Raw genomic sequence first — 23,082 nt, forward strand, 5'->3', positions numbered from 1 at the left:
TGTTTTTCTCTCAAAACTCACATCATATTTTGCATACCTTTTTCTTATGTTTTTATTAACAAGCACTATTTGTCACCACACTGTCAGAACAACAGTAACCATTCAAATAGAAATCTTTTTTTTTAAAGATTTATTTATTTATACATACATAAGCTAGGGTACAGGCCAGAGATGCAGGGGGTGAGAGGATTCACCAGAAACAGAGTGGGGAACAGAACAGGCAGACCGACTGAAATACGTTGCTGAGGGGAGCAGCAGGTGAGACAGGAGAGGTCTGCTGTGCCATGTGGGTTGCTCCCTGGCCGGCCGGGGATCAAACTTCTGCTGCAGAGGCTGTGGATCGCTTCAAAGTGTGGTGCTTAACCCTTGTGCCTCTAGGGAAGCCCCTCAAATAGAAATTTTTGAAGACCTGAACTTTTCTATCTTTCTAAATAGAGCATACTGCATATAATTTGCATCTTTGATGATGAGTTGGTATCATCATGAAAATTAATTATTTCAAAATGTTTTCTATAGTGGTGTCTTCAGACTCCATTGAATTGTTGAGGACTCTTTGGATGAGTTTTCATAATTGCTGAATCTTTTTTTCCCCCCACCTTTTGGGTTCCTCTCTGGTATCAGCTTGGAAGCTCTCCATTTCTCTTCACTCTGCCCTTTGCTATTGAAATCATGAGGAAAGGATTTGAATCCTGATTCTGCCATGCACTTTTTGTTATGAGGTTGTCCTCTTTGGCCTGGTTTCCTCATTTGCTGTATGTGGACAGTAACATCTTTCTAGTAGGACTGAAGAGTGTATCCATGATGCAGGAAGCTCAAAAAACACTCTCAGAGAGAAGGGCAAAAACTCTTGTGTGTGAACTTTAAGCATATACCTTGGTAGGGACTTTCTTGTTTTCTTACTATTACTTATCTGAATTTCAGTGAATAGGTATTTGAGGGATATTGGAATTCTGGGTATGTGAAGTATTATTGTTACTGTTACTGACCTCTAAGAAATTTCACCATGCCCAGAAAGTAATTTCTCTTCATTTATGTTTTGTTCAGTTAAGCCAGTAATCTGGATTCCAGAAACTATGTTCTTGACTTTTCTATATGAATTAATGTTCTTAGTGAAAGAAATATATGAAGGAAAATGTGTTAAGCCCTGGTGCTGTAGTAAAGGTCAGTTGTGTGAAGGAAAAACTAATCAGTACACAAAGGTATGATTTAGTGTTTTATAAAGTGTGAACTGTTACCTTTTTTTTTTTTAAAGATTTATTTATTTATTTATGCAAGCACTGGGTACAGTCAGAAGCACAGGAGGGTGAGAGAATTCACCAGAGCCAGAGCAGGGAACAGAACAGACAGACCAACGAAATACACTGCTGAGGGGAGCAGCGGGCGTGGCAGGAGAGGTCTGTCACGCCATGTAGACCCTCGCCCTGTGGCTGGGGATTGAACCTGTGCTACAGAGGCTGCGGGCAGCTTCGCAGCCCAGCGCTCAACCGCTGCGCCACCGGGGATGCCCTGAACTGTTACTTTTTATGTTAAATTTTTGTAATATTATATATATTTAAAGGAATATTCCATAGGGCTGAAATTTACAGTGTTTGATTTTGAAACTTTATGCAATGCTCTTCATAGAGAAAATCATACAGGGTAAATAATAACACTGATGGAAAATGTTTCTCTCTGGTCACATCAACTGTAAAATCAAGGATATAGATTTGAAAACTTTTCTGACAGTGTATTTTCAGAAGAACAATAGATAGTTTGGAAAGGTGGACAAAAAATATCTTTAAGGTTGTGCAAACCATTCATGTAATAAAATGTTATATGAAGCTTACAAATTTTGCTATATTTTTTAAAGAGGATAAAACTAAATACAATCTTTTGTGTAGGATGTGTCTCAAATTAATCATATTTTACATAATGAACACCTGAATGGAGCATGTAACATTTCCTTATGTTCTTTTGCTAAGGTCTTTTTTTCAATCCTGATTGGAGCTTTCAGTGTTGGACAGGCTGCTCCATGTATTGATGCTTTTGCCAATGCAAGAGGAGCAGCATATGTGATCTTTGATATTATTGATAATGTGAGTAATTTATTATTTTTTGAGTAATTTATTAATGCCCTAAAAACTTTTGAGACTTAATTAACTCTGATTTTAGGTTAAATAGTATGCAAAAATTAGTTATGTGAAATTAGTGATCTCTTCTTAATGATAAATGAAACAAAATGTCCTTATTAATATTTCTAAAAGTTTGTCTTTAAATAATATAGCAACTTGTTTCATTTTGGAAAATGCACTAGTGTATTATTATTATAGTCCAGAGAAAAGATGTTTGTCTTCCTAATTTTTCTGATTTTCTCTTTTATTTTGTAGACTGACCATATCGTTGTTTCTATACAGAATGAGTGGGTAGAAAATTTATTGATGGGATAAGAATTGACAGTATTTTTTTCTTTTTGTTATCCTCTTCAACTTCCTCAAAAAAAAAATCACTGCATGTTTGACATGACTGAATCAACTATATTGAATAAATTTTATGAACTGCAGTGAAGTAGTTTTGACATATTGAAGTATGTCCCTGCATTTACAAAAATGAAATGCACGGTGAATAACTGAAATGTGGTCATACAATCCTGGCAATTCCTCCTGTTTCACTGATCTAATTCATGAGAAAATTGGTGTTTCTGAACATATTGAAATTTGACATTGTTCCTAAATACCAGTGGCTATAATATTTAAGTCAGTTCTCAACCCAATCCATTATCATTTAGGAATAAACTAATTTTCACTAAATGTAGAAATACCTGGCTTTATCAAGTATGGTATATATTGCTAACGCTGTTGTATAAACATAAATGTCTGACCCTTTAGAAAATTAAAAACTTAAAGTGAAATGTTTTATGAAACAAAGTGAATATATCCCTTATGTACTTTTAGGAAAAGCCCATTTTCTAAGAAGGGATATTTCCATAAACAAATACACACACACAATACGCATATTGGATTCTGTCTCATGTGAGGGAGATTGTACCATTATCATTCCTGTTTTGGATTTGCTGAATCATATTCCTTAAAAATGCAATTGTTTGTCTTATGATGGAATAGTTACTGAATTTTGTTTTATTTAGAATCCTAAAATTGACAGTTTTTCAGAGAGAGGACACAAACCAGACAGCATCAAAGGGAATTTGGAGTTCAGTGATGTTCACTTTTCTTATCCAGCTCGAGCTAATGTCAAGGTACTGTAAGTAACTTTTCTGGAATTTCTACCTCAGGTTGATTGTTTAATCATCTCAAACAATCTAAAAGTTTTTAAATTTGGTATGCATGTGCTTTTTTACTTTCAAGGTTATATTTCCTTGTTTGATACTGTTTTCAAATTTCAAATTGAATTGAATTACACCCCTTTTAGGGCTTTGTTGTGAAGTGTATTCATTTTTCTCTTTTCCCTTACAGATCTTAAAAGGCCTCAACCTGAAGGTTCAAAGTGGGCAGACAGTGGCCCTGGTTGGGAGCAGTGGCTGTGGGAAAAGCACAACCATCCAGCTGATGCAGAGGCTCTATGACCCTGATGAGGGTACGGTAAGTGGGGAGAACTAAGTTCTCCAAAGTGGGATACTGAGTACCAACTAGTTCTTTAAAACTGTTTTGTTTTGTTGTTAACAAATTTGCATGTGAATGCAGTGCTATGGAATTGCAGTGCATCTGAACAATACACACCTTTGACTGGATTAACAAATATATTCAAGATGTGAAAGCTAGAGAAGCTAACCAATGATCTTGTTTGTTCCAACTATGAACTACTAAATCACTGGAAAAGTTATGTTAATCACTGAGAGGATTATTTTCAATGAGATACTAGATCACAAATATTGCATGTAGCAATTATTGACAGCCTTGTAATTAGAATCAAAAGAAATTTAAGTAGTCATCAAAGACAGTTGAGTTTTCTTAAATGTTGGAAGACCTGAAGGGGAAAGTCAATGTTCTCTTAAGGAACTTCTGGAGACATGTGGACAGTAATAGATTAGGGGATATTTTTTTGCCTTTTAAAAATGTTATATTCAGAAGTTGGAATCAGGAAAGTTATATATACCCATATAAACTAATTGGTTTTTTTTAATTAATTATTTATTTATTGATGCATACAAGAACTGGTGTGTAGGCCAGAGGTGTGGAGGGGTGAGAGGATTCACCAGAGACAGAGTGGGGAGCAGAACAGGTAGATCTACTGAAAGACACTGCTGAGAGTAGCAGTGGGCAAGACAGGAGAGGTCTGCTGTGCCATATGGGTTAGCTCCCTGGCTAGGATCAAACTCGTGCTTCAGTGGCTGGTGATAGCTTGAGAGCACTGAGACTTTAACCCCTGTGCCACCACATAGGCCCCTAATTGTTTTTGTTTTGATCCACCTGCTTTATTGCCCCCCTTTCTCTCTCTTCCCTGACCCTCCCTCCAATGTACACAAACACACTCACACACACATTGTGTGCATGTATGCATACACACATACAGATTTTTTCCTGAGCCTGTGGGAGTAATTTAGAGATATCATTCCCCATTGACCCCTGTATTCATCCAAATATATTTCCTAAGTAGGACAGTCTTTCGCATAACCACAGAATAATTATCAAAATCGGTAAGATTAACTTTAATACAATACAATACAATTTACCAATTTTAGGACATTGAGTTTACCTGATATCAGAATATATTATGACTCAACAGTTATAAAAACAAAAACTATGAGGTACAGAGAAAACAAAACATAAAAAGGCGTTGAGATAGAATAGAGATTTCAGGAATGAATATGAACTTTTCTAGGATACATGAGTTATTTGTTAATTAAATATAATACAATTAATAAATATTTTTGTAAAAAACTGACATTGCTAAGAAGGTATTTACTCATTTACTGAAACAAACTCTCTGGTTATTTAAGTGTAAACATTTTTCTTTATTTAAAAAAAAATCCTAGTAGAGTGAATACTAACCATTGAAGGGAAACATGAAAATATCTCTTTTTAAAATTATTACCTATTTATTAGAATATTTTTTCAGCAGGAAAAAATTCTTCAGAAATTCTGTAACTCAGAGATAGTCACTATTCATATCATGATTTAACAATTGTCTTACTGTTGAAATAATAGAAGAAATGCCCAGTTATAGCATTGATGAGTCAATTTTTCCTAAGCTTCTCTCCAGTAAAACTCATTAAAATTATTATAAAAGAAAGCAATCATTAGAACAAAACATTTATGATATGTATGGAAAAGTATTATGTTTAATGTTTGATAAGTCAATGCGAATCTATAATAGGTAGGAATATTCATATCTTTCAAGAATAAACATAGATTTGTAAAAAGATTCAGGAAATGTTTAACCTCATTTATGAAATAGATACAAATTAAAATAGATAAGCTATTGTAAACTACCACCTCATACCTATTTTTCTTTTTTTTTTGAATATTGATTTATTTATTTATGCATACAAGAGCTGGGGTACAAGCCAGAGGTGCAGGGGGTGAGAGGATTCACCAGAGACAGGGTGGGGATCAGAACAGGAAGATGACTGAAACACACTGCAGAGGGGAGCTGTGAGTGAGTCAGTAGAGTTCTGCTGCACCACTTAGGTCAGCTCCCTGGCCAGGGATTGAACTCATGCTGCAGAGGCTGCATTTTGCTTCATAGTGCAGTGCTTAACCCCTTGTGCCACCTGTTTTTTTAGAAGGAAAAAAAAAAAAAGATTAAAATTATAAAACCCAGAACTGGTAAATTATAAAGAAACATATTTAAATATTCCTGCTGAGGCCTCCCCGGTGGCGCAGCGGTTGAGCACTGGGTTGTGGGGCTGCCCCCAGCCTCTACAGCGCCGGTTCGATACCCAGCTGCTCCCCGGCCACCAGAGGAGGGTCCCACATGGCGCACAGACCTCTCCTGCCGCCCACTGCTCCCCTCAGCAGTGTACTTCGGTCCTTCTGCCTGCTGTGCTCCCTACTCTGGCTCTGGTGAGTTCTCTCGCCCTCCTGCGCTTCTGGCTGTACCCAGTGCTTGTACAAATGAATAAATAAATCTTTAAAAAAAAAAATCCCTGCTGACACTGTAAATTATTAAAATTAAAATTAGAGGGTTTTTTAACCAATTTTTATTTAGCAAATAATAAATGCCCAGCATACAGTAGTCACTGTGCAGGCAAGCAATTGTTATCAAAGTATGAATATAAATCATATTCTTGTTGACTGAGAAATAATAAGACTGTAATATAACCAAGGTAGTGTTTACATAAGAAAAGGAATCATGATTTGGTTGCAGACCAAATCCCTGGTGTGTACCACCAGGGCTAGGGCATTGGGAAGTTTTGATGGATCAAGCAGGGGAATAGGGGAACTAAGCTTATGTCTTTTGTTTGAAACTTTTGGACTGGCCGATAGGAGTTGTCAGGAAAAAAGCTGGAATACCAGCGGTCTTTTGTAACAACCAGTAGAGGGTCTTCCTGTTTCTTCCTTAATCATCAATAAGGAGAAAAACAAAATGTTTCTATTTTTTCAGTCATCCATAAGCAGAAATCAGCGAGTAAGTGTTTCTTCATAGTTACTCTCCGGGAGTTGAGTCGACTGCTGAATCAGGCTGATTACTTTTCACCTAGAAGTCTCAACAATTCAGAGATAAAACAGAGTCTGACTCAAAATACATTCCACACTCTCCAGCCTAACAACCTCTGCTTATGCAGTGTTTATCTTCAGTATTTCTTGAAGGAAGATAAACATCGAGTGGCTGGACATCTAAATTGTCGAATATTACATGCAGTAGAACCTCAAGATGTAATCAAAATGATATATAGACTAGGTAGATAAGTAGACACTTTATTTTTTTTTTAAGAATTTTTTTTTTTATAGAGGCATGTTTTTATTTATTTGTTTTTTTGTTTGTTTGTTTTTGTTTATACACGCACTGGGTACAGTCAGAAGCTTGGGAGGGTGAGAGAATTCACCAGAGCCAGAGCGGGGAGCAGAGCAGGCAGAAGGACCGAAGTACACTGCTGAGGGGAGCAGCGGGCGGCAGGAGAGGTCTGTGCGCCATGTGGGACTCTCCTCCGGTGGCCGGGGAGCAGCCGGGGATCGAACCGGCGCCGCAGAGGCCGCGGGCAGCTTCGCAACCCAGCGCTCAACCGCTGCGCCACCGGGGAGGCCCAAGTAGACACTTTAAATCAAATTTAATCATGATAAGCAAAAATGAGTGCTGAAAATATATAACCTAATATCATTTATAGAAAATAATTCATCCATGAAAAAACTGTATGTGTAAGATAATAAATATCAACAGAAAGCATACCCTTTCTGTTTTTACACACTGCTGTTTATTTCCAATTGTCATTTCTAATCACTAAAAAAAGTTAAATATTACCTAAGACTTTTTCTGGTAATGAATTAGAGTCTTGATGCTTTAGATATCACACAGTTTTAAATAGTTAATGGAAATGTTTCCTTCTTTCAGATTAACATTGATGGGCAGGATATTAGGACCTTTAATGTAAGGTATCTGAGAGAAATAATTGGAGTGGTGAGTCAAGAGCCAGTGTTATTTTCTACCACAATTGCCGAAAATATTCGTTACGGCCGTGGAAATGTAACCATGGATGAGATTAAGAAAGCTGTTAAAGAAGCCAATGCCTATGAGTTTATCATGAAATTACCACAGGTAAAGTCTCTGTTAATGTAGTTGTCCTCAGTTTAGGATTCTACTTGAAATGACTGAATTCTTTTTCTTCAATTGTTAATCTAATAATGTATGAGATGCATTGTTATCTAACTTTGCCAGTTAAGTCCTTGGAATTCAGTATTCATTATTTTATTATAATTGATGACTATTATGAAAGTCAAAATGTAACACCATGCTGTCTTCATGAATTTCAAGTCTGCAGGCCTATTCTGTTTAAAATACTCTTGCATGTTTTCTTTTAGAAATTTGACACCCTGGTTGGAGACAGAGGAGCCCAACTGAGTGGTGGACAGAAACAGAGAATTGCCATTGCTCGGGCTCTGGTTCGAAACCCCAAGATCCTCCTCCTGGATGAGGCCACATCAGCCTTGGACAGTGAAAGTGAAGCTGAGGTACAGGCAGCTCTGGATAAGGTCAGTAAACCCTAAACACCTAAAGGATCAACAAACTGAAACTTTATTGAAATTCATTGCCAATGCTTTGCAAGTCTGGATTGAGAAATAAACATAAAAACAAAGGAAGCTTTCTCCTTCCGCTTTATTGATTTCTCCTTTCTGTGGGGGTCACACTGCAAGCAGGGGTGAATGGTCCATTTACTGGCATCAGTCCAGGACTGTGCACTAAACTAATTAGCTTTTTTCTTTCATATAGGCTATTACTTTGACCAAAAGTAGTTGTGTTAAAACATACCTAAGAGATAGAATTAATAAATGGTTCATATTGGTATCTTTATAGCATTTAATGTAGATCTTTACACATTGCTGAGCCTAAATCAATATTTACTAAATTGAATACCATCATTGAGATAATACATGTTGTATTAAAACAATTATTTTTTATCTATTGACTCAACTATTCATCAAAATCTGTAATAGGTTTTTTAGTATAAGATCTTTTTAAAAAATCATGTTTATTGAGGTAATGTTGATTTACAACACTGTTTTAGGGCAATAGATTCACACCTCTACTCGTGTATGTTACCACACCACACCCATCACCAAGACACCAACATAAATATATAATATAGAAAAGTTAAAAGATTAGTATTTCCTTTCTTTGGGTCTCCCTTTAACCCTAAGAAATTATCAGAAGGTCCAAATTTCTTAATAGTGTTGTCCATCAATCTAGGATATTTATTTGCCAATGTTTTGTCATCATTGGGTATCAAAAAGCTCTGAAAAATACTCTCTTTGTGTCAAACCTTTAATCTGGCCAAAATTTTGTGGTCAAGGGTGATAGTTGCTGAGTTTTAAATTTATAAATACAAACTTTGTTTCTCCTACATACAACTCATTCACTCACAGTCTGATTCCACCTTCTCTGTTTTGATCTGTTGACATGGCATCAACCTATTATTATTATAACATATTCACTGTCAACAACTTACTCATCACTTTTATTATCAAGACTATAATTAGACTAATCAGATACTTTTCTATATGCCTTATTGTATGTGGCCCAAGCCACACAACTTCCACATCAGTAAATATTTCAACAAATAATGCTTCTTTGGGTCCTACATATGACAAATCAAAGACTAGCCTTTAGTGTTTTAATATAGAGCTCTGTTCTAGCTTCTCTCTTTTTTTATGGTTTAATCTTTTAATGTTTATTTAAGTATATTGATTCATCTGGTTATTTTTGTGTTATAACTAAAGTAAAAATGCCACATTAATTTTTTCCGTGTACCTACACAATTGGTTCAGTATCATGTATTGTAGTCTATTTTTGCCTTGATAATGGACAGTGTCATATGTATCATGTAATAAGTCCTAAATGCTTTATGTCCATTTCTGAACTTTGTTTTGTTCTATTGATTAAACTGCCTATTCATGAAATAACTTCCCCTGGATTTCACTATTTTAGTTGATATGGTTGTGTTTTGTTGTTGTTTTTTTATTTGGTGTTATAATATTCCTTTCTCATTAACTTCTTTTTTAGAATTTTTATGACTATTCTTTTTAAAAATAATTGAGACAATTCAAGCAACATTAAAATTTACTCTTTTAAAATCTATAATTTATTGGTTTTTTATTGTATTTACAGGATTTTGCAACCATCAGCACTAATCTAATCCAAGAATATTTTTATCAACCCAAGAGGAAATATTGTACCCATTACCAATCATTCTCCATTTCATGCTCACCTTTTCCCTTGGCAACCACTAATATATTTTTCATCTCTCTAGCTTTGCCTATTCTGGACATTTCATATAAATGAAATCATACGATGTGTGATATTTTATGACTGTTTTTTTTTTCACTTAGCATAAGGTTTTCAAGGTTCATCCATGTTGTAATATATGTCATTCTTTTTTATAACCCAGTAATATTCCAGCACATGTATGGATATACCGCATTTGTTTATACATTCTCAATTGATAAACGTTGGATTGTTTTCCATTCTTTGGCTGTTGTGAATGTAGCCTCTCTATTTTTAATTTGTATCTTAAGCTGTTTAGGTGAATCAGGCTGCATTCTAATAACCTTCAAAAATTGTGGGTTTATTGTTTCAGAGTAGGAATGGTCTTAAGAAGCTATTACTCTGACAGGGTTTATAAGTATCTTAGAAAGCAAACATTATTAGTGACATAACATGAAAAGTTTCATGGGCATTTCCCAGGGTTTAAATGCCAATGTGTAAGCCCACCAAGCCAAAATATGAGGTCACTGATCTACTTTAAAAGGGTGATTTATAGATTTCAGCATGCATAAAAATCACCTGGGATGCTTCTTTAAAATCAAAGTTACTGGTCCCATTCCCGGGATTGACATTCATATGGTCAATTTAACATTGCTAATCCCAAGGTGCATATTCACCTAAACTGCCTGCATGCAATCCATAAGAATTATGGATGAAATCAGGAACTTCAAAGGAAACACTACAGACAAGCTCTCTAGTTGGTAGCAACTCCCCTTATTATGTTTTTACTACAGTTTCTAGCATACCCATGTAACTCAGAACCTAGGCTCCTCAGACAAGGGTGGAAATACTTAAGAGTCAAGCGTTTTCTTGTTTTTCTTGAATAAACATTGATAGTCCCTTGGGCTTCCAGACTTATCCATCTTCATACTGAAGAGGTTGGCCTCCTGTCTAGTCTAGAACTCAAGTCTCACTTTAACCTTTCATAGATGAGTGATGCACATGTGCTCTAATCACACAGCAAGGATAAGGTGTTCTCTTCCATCTACAAAAATATCCATGCAAGTGCTTAAATGTGATGTTAGTTGATAATGTGACATGTGCACACATGTTTGTCCTTCCTTTTCCCCTTTAGGCTAGAGAAGGCAGGACCACCATTGTGATAGCACACCGACTGTCCACAATCCGAAATGCAGATGTCATAGCCGGGTTTGAGGATGGAGTCATTGTGGAGCAAGGAAGCCACAGTGAACTGATGAAGAAGGAAGGGGTGTACTTCAGGCTTGTTCACATGCAGGTATCTGCTTTGCAGGGAGTTTTTCTGCTGCTTGCTCCTAAATAGAAGTATTATATAAATTATTAAAATATTTTGCAATCAATGCCATATTGAAAAATAAACTTCAGGGAGATCCCTAAAAGTGTTCATTTTTAAGATGTTAATTCAGAATCAATGAAGGAATCCTGAGAAAGAGGTGAGGGAAGAGGAAAAATGACAAAACTTTTTATTTTATTCCTTAGGACAGAGATCCAAAATTGTTTGGGGAATGTCTACAAACATTGAATTGAACTGTGTTCAAGTAGCACTGTTTATTGTAACCAAGCTATCGAAACAACCTCAGTTCTCAAAGGCACATGAGTAGATCACAACAATATGTTATATGTATACAATGGCATTCTACTCGGGTATTATTAAAATAGATAAACTCTTGCCATTTGCAACAATATGGGTGGGACTGCAGGAGATTATGCTAAGGGAAAGTCAGAAGAATAAAGACATATGCTAGATGGTGTGGTTTATATGTGGAATATAGAGAAACAAAACAAATGGTGAGATAAAGCCAAACTAATAACAAATCCTAGAAATCTGACTGTGGAACTAAGACTACCACAGTGGGAGGGACAAGAACAAAGTAAGGAGGGAACCCATGGGTTAACATGGTAGACTGTGGGTGCTTTGGGGGGGGATGTGGTGTGGTAGCAGCACCTCAATGGAAAGATACTGTACCTCTAAATCACAAATAGGGTTGCAAACCAATGTAAATGCAATTAAAAAAGAAATGCTTCCCAGATAATTCTAACAAAACCAAAGGCAAGATTCTTGGTTCTAGGAAGGGAATAGCTGATTTTATTTAAAAAACAAAAGAAAATAATCATTCTCTCTAGTACCTAAAGCAGGTTATATATTTGTTTTTTCAACAATTACAATATGAAACCATAGTGGTGTGTAGTTCAAAAAACAGGTTATTTTAGCAATTGTTGGTTTGCCTTATTATTAAATAAGACATTTTATTTGGCTTACTCACTTGAACAACTTTTTGAAATAACCTAAAAATATTTTATATGCATGATTCTTATATTTATAAAAGTCCTTGTATATAACTGTAATTAGTATGTGCATACATATCTTGTTTTTTTGTTGTTGTTAACATTACAGATGTACAGTCATCCAAACCCTGCCATTTTAATGGGTACTCAGCGGTCCTTTATAATAGTGTGCAAGAAATTGTTTAGTCATTTTTTTCTAATGTTGGAGACTTGGTTTTTATCCAAAGCTGTCAATGAGACTGAGTCTCTGGGTTTGTGGGCAAGGGACGGGGAAGATGACTTTGCTCAGCCAGTTGAAGAAAGGAGCTTAATTGCTTCCTAAGGTTGGTAACCAGCTCTCCTTGTTTGCAGCTTTAAAAATGAATCTTTGGTATTGTTTCTGCTTGTTTTTCCCTTTCATAGTCATGATTTGTTTCTGGATTCTTGCATGTTGAGGAAATTCCTTCATGTCAGCTGGATGATGAAATATTTGCCCTAAAATTTTTAGAAACTACTTTTTTACTCCAATTTTTAGCTTTTCTCAAATTTAATGTAATCTTTCTGTCATTTAAAAACCTTTTTTACTCTAGGTGTTCATACATTTCTTTAGTTTTCCAACTAGCTTTGAATGAGAAGCTGTTATGGAATCTAAAATTTTTGACACAAGTAAAATTCAACATAGCTTTATAGCAGAATCTTGCTATTTATTTAGTAATAGAGAACAAGCATGATTGATTATGTGACAATGGTAGAAGAAGCAGGGTCCAGGGGAAACAAAGGGTATTCATCTTTATGGGAGTAGGGTCCAGGGGAGACAAAGGGTAATCAACTTTATAGGGAACAGGAAGTGACATGTTGGCCATGTATACAGAGAGACCTTCCTGTCTTCCTGTACAGGTATTTGGTATAATTTCCAAGCTACTCCCAGACCATCTCAGACCCTCACCACACAATCAGTAAACGGTTACCTATGCGTCCCCAGCCACCTCGTGATGTGGGCCATTGTCTCAAGGCAATCATGTGGGAGTGCCTTATCCAAATCTTTCACACAAGTAGGTGCATAGAGAGGCCAGGCGCACATAGGTAGAGAGGCCTTAGGTGGAAAGGAGGCCACACTTCATGGTTCTAAAGTTGGAGGTTACATCCAGCTGGTCTCTCTCTCTTTTTTTTTTAGACATCAGGATACCAAGTCCAGTCAGAAGTATTTGAATCTGAACTAAATGATGAAAAGGCTGTCATGGGTATGGCCCCAAATGGTTGGAAATCTCAAATATTTAGGAATTCTACTCATAAAAGCCTTAGAAATTCACGAAAGCATCAGAATGGCCTTGATATGGAAACCAATGAATTTGTAAGTTGCTTTTCATTTTAATTGTTTATAGATTAATTGATGAAATTCTTAGTCTTGCAAATATTTTACAGGTACAAATGATTCCTACTATGAGTCATATTCTTCTTCAAAAAGGAAAATTTCAAATTTTAAGTGTATTTGACAAGAATTAAAGTAAATTCCAATTAAAAATGGATTTCCAATGGAAAAAACAGAATAACAGTGTAGTCTTTGTGTTTAGATGCTTAATATTAACATGATATATTCCATTTATCTTTGAAATCCAGTGATAAATAGGATTAAAATAAGAGGACCTAGATATTTGCATACTTAATTTAGATAGGATTACATTTGCTTGTTTATGCAAGGAAACTAAGAATATCATCAGTTTAAGCTAATTAAGAGGGTTTTTTTTGTTTTTTACATAGAAAAATCTTATCGATGGGAAATCCCAGGTTACAGTGGGGGCTCCACTGTTACCATGGGTTCAGGCTCCTTTCATCTCTATTCTTTTTTTTTTTTTAATTTTCTAGAGGCATGTCTTATTTATTTATTTATTATTTTGTTTTGTTTGTTTGGTTTATACATGCACTGGGTACAGTCAGAAGCGCGGGAGGGTGAGAAAATTCACCAGAGCCAGAGCAGGGAGCAGAGCAGGCAGAAGGACCGAAGTACACTGCTGAGGGGAGCAGCGGGCGGCAGGAGAGGTCTGCACACCATGTGAGACCCTCCTCCGGTGGCCGGGGAGCAGCCGGGGATCGAACCGGCGCCGCAGAGGCCGCAGGTAGCTTCGCAACCCAGCGCTCAACCGCTGCGCCACCGGGGAGGCCCTCATCTCTATTCTGGCATGTGACTTCCATCCTCAGTGATCTCAGATAGCTTCTGAAGCTCCAGCCATTCCATACATGTTCCAAGATGCAGGAAGAAACAATGAGATTTTCCAAAATCCCATGAAATACTTTTACATAGATGGCGTTGGCCATAACTTAATCACATGACCCTACATAGCTGCAAGAGAGGGTGAAAAATTGAATATATTTGTTGCATGCAATGCGACTCTAAATTAGATTGGAATTCTACTTAGAAAATGAGGTGAATCGCCAGAATAGCAAAATTGTTCATACTTTAACATTTCTCACTTGAAGACTTAGAATATTATTAATTCAATTTAGAGGGGGAATCCATTTCAAGAAAATATGTTTATTTCAAGAAATAATTATTGAGAATATATCATTTGATTTTATTTGTCAGTAATGGTAGAATTTATATTTACTCTTGTATTGACTTGAAGAAACTAATACTACTGAAAGTTTGTAACATCTGTTTTTCTCTGTGCACATTATGATTTACTACAGAAATTACAAAGCCTTTTTTAGAAGTCTATTTTGGCAAATATTGATATATCTACAGAAAGAAGAATAACATTGTATTATTCTGGACCTGTGTTATCATAAGTACAATACACAACTTCCCCCTTTTTGGCTATGGATGTTATCTTGAGAGTGATTCTAAATCATGAGTTTCTGGTATTTTAAAGTCTCACTTCTCTTAGAGAAATGCACAGAGAAGAGAGAGAGGCAAACATTGTCATAATCAACAAGATTGTTATAAGTATCATCACAGAGAAATAAATGGTGAGAGAGAAAAATAATGAGAATATAAAATGTAATATGATTAGAGAGATCTGGGAAGATTTGTTTGTATGTTTGAAGAGCAACGGGAGAAGGGTTCCTTATCAGGCTGGAGATAAGGGTTTAAAGATAATGTTAACTAGAGAGGAAACAGGCTTAAAACAGAGAGAAATGGCTGGTTTAAAAGAAGAGAGCTGAGTAGACCTTTCTTCTAGATTCTTTGTTTCATAAAGACTAAACATGTCCTATTTGAATGACTGTAAGGCAATGGAATCCCATAGGCACCTTTTGTATCTAGTTAATGTTAAAACTACTTCTGTAGTCAGAATATTCTCATATATATGACTCAAATTCTTCATGCTTGACCTGACATTTAGTTCAACATTTGCTGAGAATCAGATATTTACTAGTTTCTAGGTATATAAGAACATTGTCTTCACTTTTTTTAAAAAAAAAAAACCTCACATACCAGAAAAGGAGACCTATACACCAACAGGAAAAACAGTCACAAAACAAGTTAATCCATGAAGTAAGAGAAATGTGCACAGGGGATAGTAGTTTGAAAAGAGGAGGCAGGGTGGGTGGGGGGAGGGAAGGATGTAATTAATTTGGTTTTGTAATTGGGATCCTGTCATAGAAAAGATAGCAGTAGACAGGAGTCTGACGGAGAAGAGACCAGACCCATGTTCCCTGGTTAATAATGGTATGCTACATTTGTAAAGTCATTTGCCCATCTATTCACAGGCATTGTTGAATTTCACCCAGACATAGAGAGGCAAGACCATGTCATTATATATGAGAAAACTGCAGCTCTGCTCTTGTGGCCTGGCCATGACTGACACAGGGCTGTGTAAGCCCAGAGCTAGACTTGAATTCTAGGACATTTTGTCCCCAGGTTTTGCTCCTGCTCACTCTCTGGGGCTAGAATAGAACTGAGCTAGTCTCACCATGAAGTCTTGAGTGTCACACCATGTTTCTTGGATGAACGACTCATACCCACAGTGTGCTGTGTTACTCTCCATAGTTGACCACAACTAGTCATTTTCCAAACCTGCTTTGTAAGATCTTTGAGGGCAATGACACATCTTTTCTACAGCTATAAACTCTGGTAAATGTTATTACCAGTTTGTCCTGGTATTTATGTGTTCTAGGATGAAAATGTGCCACCAGTTTCATTTTTGAAGGTCCTGAAACTGAATAAAACAGAATGGCCCTACTTTGTAGTGGGAACAGTATGTGCCATTGCCAACGGGGCACTTCAGCCAGCATTTTCCGTCCTGTTCTCTGAGATGATAGCGGTAAGCTTGAAAGTATCACTTCATAATTTGAATTAAATCAGTTTTCACCCCAACCTCACCCCTGGGTTCATTCTGGAATAAGGCAGCCTCAAATTAAACTAAGTCAAAGTCCTTAATGCCCTTTTGAGGAAAACTGTCAGGAAAAAGGAGTTACCTTTTGAATGATTCCAAGTTATGGTATTAATAAAATTTTAAACTGTAAAATCACTGAAGGAGGCATTCGATTTGGCTTTCTATATTTGATGAAACTGGTGTTTAGCAATTAGCCCCATACCGTTTATAGAGAGGAGATGTCACAGGAAGGCTGGAAGGGATGGGATAGGGAGAAGTTAAATCCTAGTGTTTAAGAGGCCAGACTCAGGGTACAAATAGTCCTCATCACTTAATAGCTATGCAGACCTGGGTAAGATGCTTTCCCTTTCTGTGACTCAGGTTTTTCATCTATAAAATAAACCCAAATGCCCAAAAATAGATGACCGGATCAAGAAGATGTGGTACATATACACCGTGGAATATTACTCAGCATTCAAAAAAGATAAACACATGCAATTTGCAGCAACATGGATGGCACTGGAAGGGATCATGCTCAGTGAAATAACCCAGAAAGAAAAAGAAAAATACCGGATGGTCTCACTCATAGCAGGAATCTAGAAAACTTAAATAAGGGACCAGGAAATGAATAACTATAAGAAAGTGAAAATCAAAATCAACAAAAAACTATGAACCAGAGACACTCTAAAGGGGTTGGGGGGCAGGGAGGGGAGGGATTGGGGTCAAAATAAGGGGGTTGCAATTGTATGGGGAATATAAAAATAAAATTTATTTTAAAAAATTAAAATAAAATAAAATAAACCTACCTAATCAGATGAATATTAAAAGAGATGGTATAGAATAATCCCTGGTATAAATTAATAGTGTCAACTTTATTAAGTATTGTAAACATGATAGCCACTACATAGTTACTTTAGCAATCCTTCCAAGACTTGGAGAGTCTGAGATTAAGAAAGTAAATTCACATGGTCTAGTTGTTCAAATCACTGGGAGATATTTGTAGAAAGTCATCAGAAATATGTTAGGCAAACCCTGGAATTATATTGTATGACCATCTTTGTCAATCTCTAACTATTTTTTATTTTTTTTTTAAGGTTTATTTATTTATTTATACAAGAACTGGGTACAGTCAGAAGTGTGGGAGGGTGAGAGAATTCACCAGAGCCAGAGCAGGGAATAGAACGGGCAGACTGATGAAATACACTGCTGAGGGGAGCAGTGGGCCTGGCAGGAGAGGTCTGTCGCGCCATGTGGGACCCTCGCTGGTGGCCAGGGATCGAACCGGTGCTGCAGAGGCTGCGGGCAGCTTCACACCCCAGCACTCAACTGCTGCGCCACCAAGGGAGGCCCAATCTCTTTTATTGGAGGGACTTTTTTGTTAAAATGCATTATTTTCCATAATGTTAAAAGTTTATTTATCTTGTGACATTGGGCCTTGGTCTGCAATTAAGAACACAAGCAAAAAAAAAAAAAAAAATTTAGAGAGGGCCCTCCAAAGGTTTTTTTCTTACAAAATAGATCAGTCCCTGGCTCTCTTTCAATTAAAAAGTTGTGTGGATCCTCTTTATATTTCTGGGTATCTCCTGTGTACCAAATGCTGCACTAGGCAGTGGAAATATGGTAGGAAACAAACCAGACCCTGCCCTTAAACAGCTTATTTTGTATTGGCACAGACAAACAACACTCAAATAATAATCAAATATATGTGTGTCAAGTGATAACAGGCATTTTAAAAGCAAGGTTGGGCAATGGAGGGGCTACAGATGGGATGCCCTTTTACATAAGATGATCAGGAGAGATGTGTCTGGGCAAAGAACAGTGGAGGGCTCGGGCTGTAGAGGGAAATTCAGGCAGAGGAAGAGGAACAAACATTAAAATGTGCACCCAACAAGGGATGTGGTGAGGACCATGAGTGCTTTGGCGGTGGGTGTGTTATGGTGACTATGCCGGAAGAAGGACATCCTGTACTTCCCAAGCACTAACAAGGATATAAACAATGGTATTTCAACAAGAAATTAAAAAAAGAAAATGTGTACACAATCTATATGCAGTATTTTAATCCATATTAATAACCACATAGTCCTCAAATTCACAGAAAGTAGAATAGTGGTTCCAGGGGTGGGGAGGGGAGTTACAGTTTGGGATGATGAAAAAGTCCTGGAGATTGATGGTCATTAAGGCTTACAACAGTGTGAATGTATTTAATACCACTGAATCATACACTTAAAAGTGGTTACCAGTTTAGGGCCTCCCCTGGTGGCGCAGGCAGTTGAGCGCCGCGCTGTGAAGCTATCTGCAGCCTCTGCAGTGCAGGTTTGATCCCGGCCAGCCAGCGAGGGTCCCACATGGTGCGGCAGACCTCTCCTGTCGCGCCCACTGCTCCCCTCAGCAGTGTATTTTGTCAGTCTGCCTGTTCTGTTCCCCGCTCTGTCTCTGGTGAAACCTCTCACCCTCCTGCACATCTGGCCTATACCCCAGTTCTTATATAAATAAATAAATAAAATCTTTTTTTCTTTAAATAATAAATTTTATTTTTATATTGCCCATACAATTTCAACCCCCCCATTCTGACCCCAATCCCTCCCCTCCTGCCCCCCACCCCCCAAAAAGTGTCTCTGGTTCATAGTTTTTTGTTGATTTTGATTTTCACTTTCTTATAGTTATTCATTTTCCTGGTCCCTTATTTAAGTTATCTAGATTCCTGCTATGAGTGAGACCATCCGGTATTTTTTTTTTTCTTTCTGGCTTATTTCACTGAGCATGATCCCTTCCAGCGCCATCCATGTTGCTGCAAATTGCATGTGTTTATCTTTTTTGAATGCTGAGTAATATTCCATGGTGTATATGTACCACATCTTCTTGATCCGGTCATCTATTTTGGGGCATTTGGGCTGTTTCCAAAGCTTAGCTATTGTAAATAGTGCTGCTATATAGGGGTGCAGGTATTCTTTGGAATTGATGTTTCTGTGTCCTTTGGGTAAATACCTAGGAGTGGAATTGCTGGATCATATGGAAGCTCTATGCTTAGTAGGTCCAGAAATCTCCACACACCTCTCCATAATGGTTGGACCAGTTTGCACTCCCACCAACAGTGCAGGAGAGTTCCTTTTTCTCCACACCCTTGCCAACATTTGTTGTTGCTAGTTTTTTTTAATATGTGCCATTCTCACTGGTGTAAGATGGTATCTCATGGTAGTTTTGATTTGCATTTCCCTGATGACAAGTGATGCTGAACATTTTTTCATATGCCTGTTGGCCATTTGCATTTCCTCTTCAGAGAAGTTTCTTTTTAGCTCTTCTGCCCATTTTTTTGACTGGATTATTTTCTTTGTTGTTGAGTCTCATCAGCTCTTTGCAGATTTTTGTGATCAGTCCTTTATCATTGGTGTTGGGTGCAAAAATGTTCTCCCAGTTGGTGGGGTTTCTCTTTGTTTTTGTTATTGTCTCTTTTGCTGTGCAGAAGCTCTTTAATTTGATGTAGTCCCAGCTGTTTATCTTTGCCTTCACTATCACTGCTTTGGGTGATGTGTCTGTAAAGATGTCTTTGATGTGCAGATCACGTAGTGTTTCGCCTATATTTCCTTCTATGTATTTTATGGTTTCAGGTCTTATGTCTAGTTCTTTAATCCATTTTGAGTTGATTTTTGTGTATGGTGTGAGGTAGTGGTCAAGCTTCATTCTTTTGCATGTAGCAACCCAGTTTTTCCAGCACCATTTATTGAACGAACTTTCTTTGCTCCAATGCATAGTCTTTGCTCCTTTGTCAAAGATTAGTTGATCATAAATTTTTGGGTTTGTTTCTGGATTTTCTATTCGATTCCATTGGTCTGTATGTCTGTTCTTGTTCCAATACCATGCGGTTTTGATGATTATGGCTTTGTAGTATAGTTTGAAGTGTGGGAGTGTGATGCCTCCATTCCCTTCCTTTTTTTTCAGGAGAGCTTTGGCTATTCAGGGTTTTTTATGATTCCATATGAATTTCATCAATAATTGTTCTATTTCTTTGAAGAATGACATTGAGATTTTGATTGGAATAGCATTGAATCTGTAGATTGCTTTTGGTAGGATGGTCATTTTAATAATGTTTATTCTTCCAATCCATGAGCAGGGGATGTCTTTCCATTTCTTTGTGTCTTCTTCTATTTCTTTTAACAGTGTTTTATAGTTTTCTTTGTATAGGTCCTTTACCTCTTTTGTTAGATTTATTCCCAAATATAATAAATAAAATCTTAAAAAAAAACCATTTAAAGAAAAAAAGTGATTACCAGTTTATTTCATTGTATATTTGCATTGAAATAACCACACATTCAAAGAACTGTTTTTAAATTATGCTCAATAATGTTTAAGCCATTATTTCTGGGAGGAATAAACAAGGATCATATAACCCAAGTGAGTATTTTAAATGATCTTTTGTAGATTTTTGGACCAGGGGATGATGAAGTGAAACAGCGGAAGTGCAACATGTTCTCATTGCTTTTTTTAGGCCTGGGAATTATTTCTTTTTTTACTTTCTTCCTTCAGGTAAGTACCTATAGTTTGCCCTTCTTGTTTAGTCTGTATTCAATTAGAGAAAACTAATCAGAATTTAATGAAGCATCCAAATGTTAGGCTAAAGTGAATTGCAAACATAATTGTCACATAGTTTTTAGAGGACAAATTCCATGGCAGAAGGAATTGTGACCCCCTGTGTGCTACCTGTATTACAAGTTTGTCCTCAGCAAATATTCAATACCAAAGGGGAGAAAGAGATTGAGTTCACAGGAGAAAATAAGAACCAATTAAACTCAACTTCGTTGTAAACTGGAAACAATAACCTTCTTTTTTGTCATTACTCTTTATACAATATCTCATAATTTCTCTGATCTTCTCCTGTTTACTTGATGGAACTATTTGGAAGAATATACCTTATTTTGTACTTAGGTATTGTAGACCTGGCCAGAATGAACAAGTACACCTTGCTCTAATTGTACTTTTCTATCTAGTTAGACTTCTACCAAACTCTATTGTCTTTAATTCAATAGGCACCACATAGGCCTTTAAAATACAGTCCATTAAGTCATTAATCGTGATTAATTCCTCCAGTCATTCCCAGCATTCTTCTCTTTTAGCATTATTGGGACAGTGGCAAAAGGAAGCCACACCTTTCATTTCAAAATCAGTGCTTTGCCAGTAACAACTCTATGATTCTCTCTAGCCCCAAGCCCTGGTGTGTTAGGGAGTGGAACTAGTTAGAGAAAAGTTTTTTGGGAGACTGCACAAACAGTGGGCTGATAGATAGAACTGTGGCGCCCACAATGCCCTCAAGAAATCTAGCCAGGAAGGAGAAGACAGGACAGTTGAGTCCTGGACACCTGGGACAGTCTGTTCTCTAGCACTGACCAGCAGTCCTCCTGGCTTAGTAAAGACTGATGTGTTCTCCCAAAAGTACACTGCTCACTCCTACCTCAACACTCATTGTGACTGGAGGATGCTACTCAGGTTGCCTGGAGGCAAGCCCAGCTGTGGACATGGACATGTGGGCTACTCTCCAGTTTGGATGTGCTGTAATGACAAAGAAGGAAATTGTCTGGCAAGGAGACGTGGGAAGGCAGAATAGCTAATTGTGCCCCTATTTGGGGGCAGGTGGAACTGTGACCAGGGACCCACAAACTCATTGGAGTTCAGTGATACAAATGTTCACCCTCCTCCTATACTACATGAGCCAAACATATTCCTATACGATTTTTTACTTTTATCTTCAAATGTTTTGTTTAAAGGTATTAGGAACTTGCTGAAAATTGTGATTAAACAATATCTTTCTGAGATGTTGTCCTTTAAAGTTCTGAAAAGTAAGCCTATTTAGAATGGTTCAGAAGCTAGGATCAGATGTTTTTGAGGATGTTAAGTTGGGACTTTGAATTAGTATGTAGTTCTAGACATTTGTTTTTTGAATAGTTGATTAAGATATCAATAATGTAAAAATCAGTGTGAATATACCCATTTGTGGCAGAATATTAGTGATGATCAAGAGACAACAGCTTTTTTTCTTAACCAGGGCTTCACATTTGGGAAAGCTGGCGAGATCCTCACCACAAGGCTTCGCTCAATGGCTTTTAAAGCAATGCTAAGACAGGTAGGTGCACTGCAGAGGCTTTCTGTTTCTTAAGATTTCTTTCATTTTAAGCCTCTTCTTGTTCTAATGGTCTATAGCAATTCATGATTTCCTCCTCAGGCTGTTCATGCAAAGGCTGGTCAGGGGCATGCAAATTTTCCTGGTCTTTCAGGGTTTTCATGGGAGTATACTTAATTCAGGTAGTGTTTGTTCTTATTTAGCAACTATCTCTATTCATGTGGATGTTATCATTTCAAGGACCTGTATCTCTTCTCTGGCCCTGGGTCTGACTCTAGGATGACTTTTTTTTTTTTTTCTTTATTGAGGTAACTGGTTTACAGCACTGTACAATTTAGGAAAATAGGTTCACATGTCCTCAGATGTATATTCCCTCCCCACACACACCATCCAAGCTCCCTTAGTCTTTTATTGGAGATTATTGTGCCCCCTTCCTCTTTTGTTCCTTCTCCCACCTCCCTTCCCCCTCAAAGCCTCAATTCTGCAGTCATATTTCTGGGGTTTATT

At 37.1% G+C, this 23,082-nt stretch overlaps 1 protein-coding gene across 1 annotated transcript in view; it reads left to right on the forward strand.

Annotated features, from left to right (window-relative positions):
- ABCB4 (ATP binding cassette subfamily B member 4) overlaps positions 1-23,082 on the forward strand; it is a gene marked incomplete at its 3' end in the record, with an annotated part of 60,321 nt that overhangs the window by 20,335 nt on the left and 16,904 nt on the right. The window contains exons 10-19 of the mRNA XM_084230846.1: positions 1,962-2,075; positions 3,122-3,232; positions 3,450-3,575; positions 7,486-7,689; positions 7,953-8,123; positions 10,988-11,149; positions 13,331-13,507; positions 16,269-16,415; positions 20,883-20,987; positions 22,501-22,578. Coding sequence (XP_084086972.1) covers positions 1,962-2,075; positions 3,122-3,232; positions 3,450-3,575; positions 7,486-7,689; positions 7,953-8,123; positions 10,988-11,149; positions 13,331-13,507; positions 16,269-16,415; positions 20,883-20,987; positions 22,501-22,578 — 1,395 coding nt within the window. The remainder of the gene's footprint in view (positions 1-1,961; positions 2,076-3,121; positions 3,233-3,449; positions 3,576-7,485; positions 7,690-7,952; positions 8,124-10,987; positions 11,150-13,330; positions 13,508-16,268; positions 16,416-20,882; positions 20,988-22,500; positions 22,579-23,082) is intronic.

Source organism: Talpa europaea (genome assembly GCF_964194135.1).
Source record: "Talpa europaea genome assembly, chromosome: 3".
Taxonomy (NCBI): Eukaryota; Metazoa; Chordata; class Mammalia; order Eulipotyphla; family Talpidae; genus Talpa; species Talpa europaea.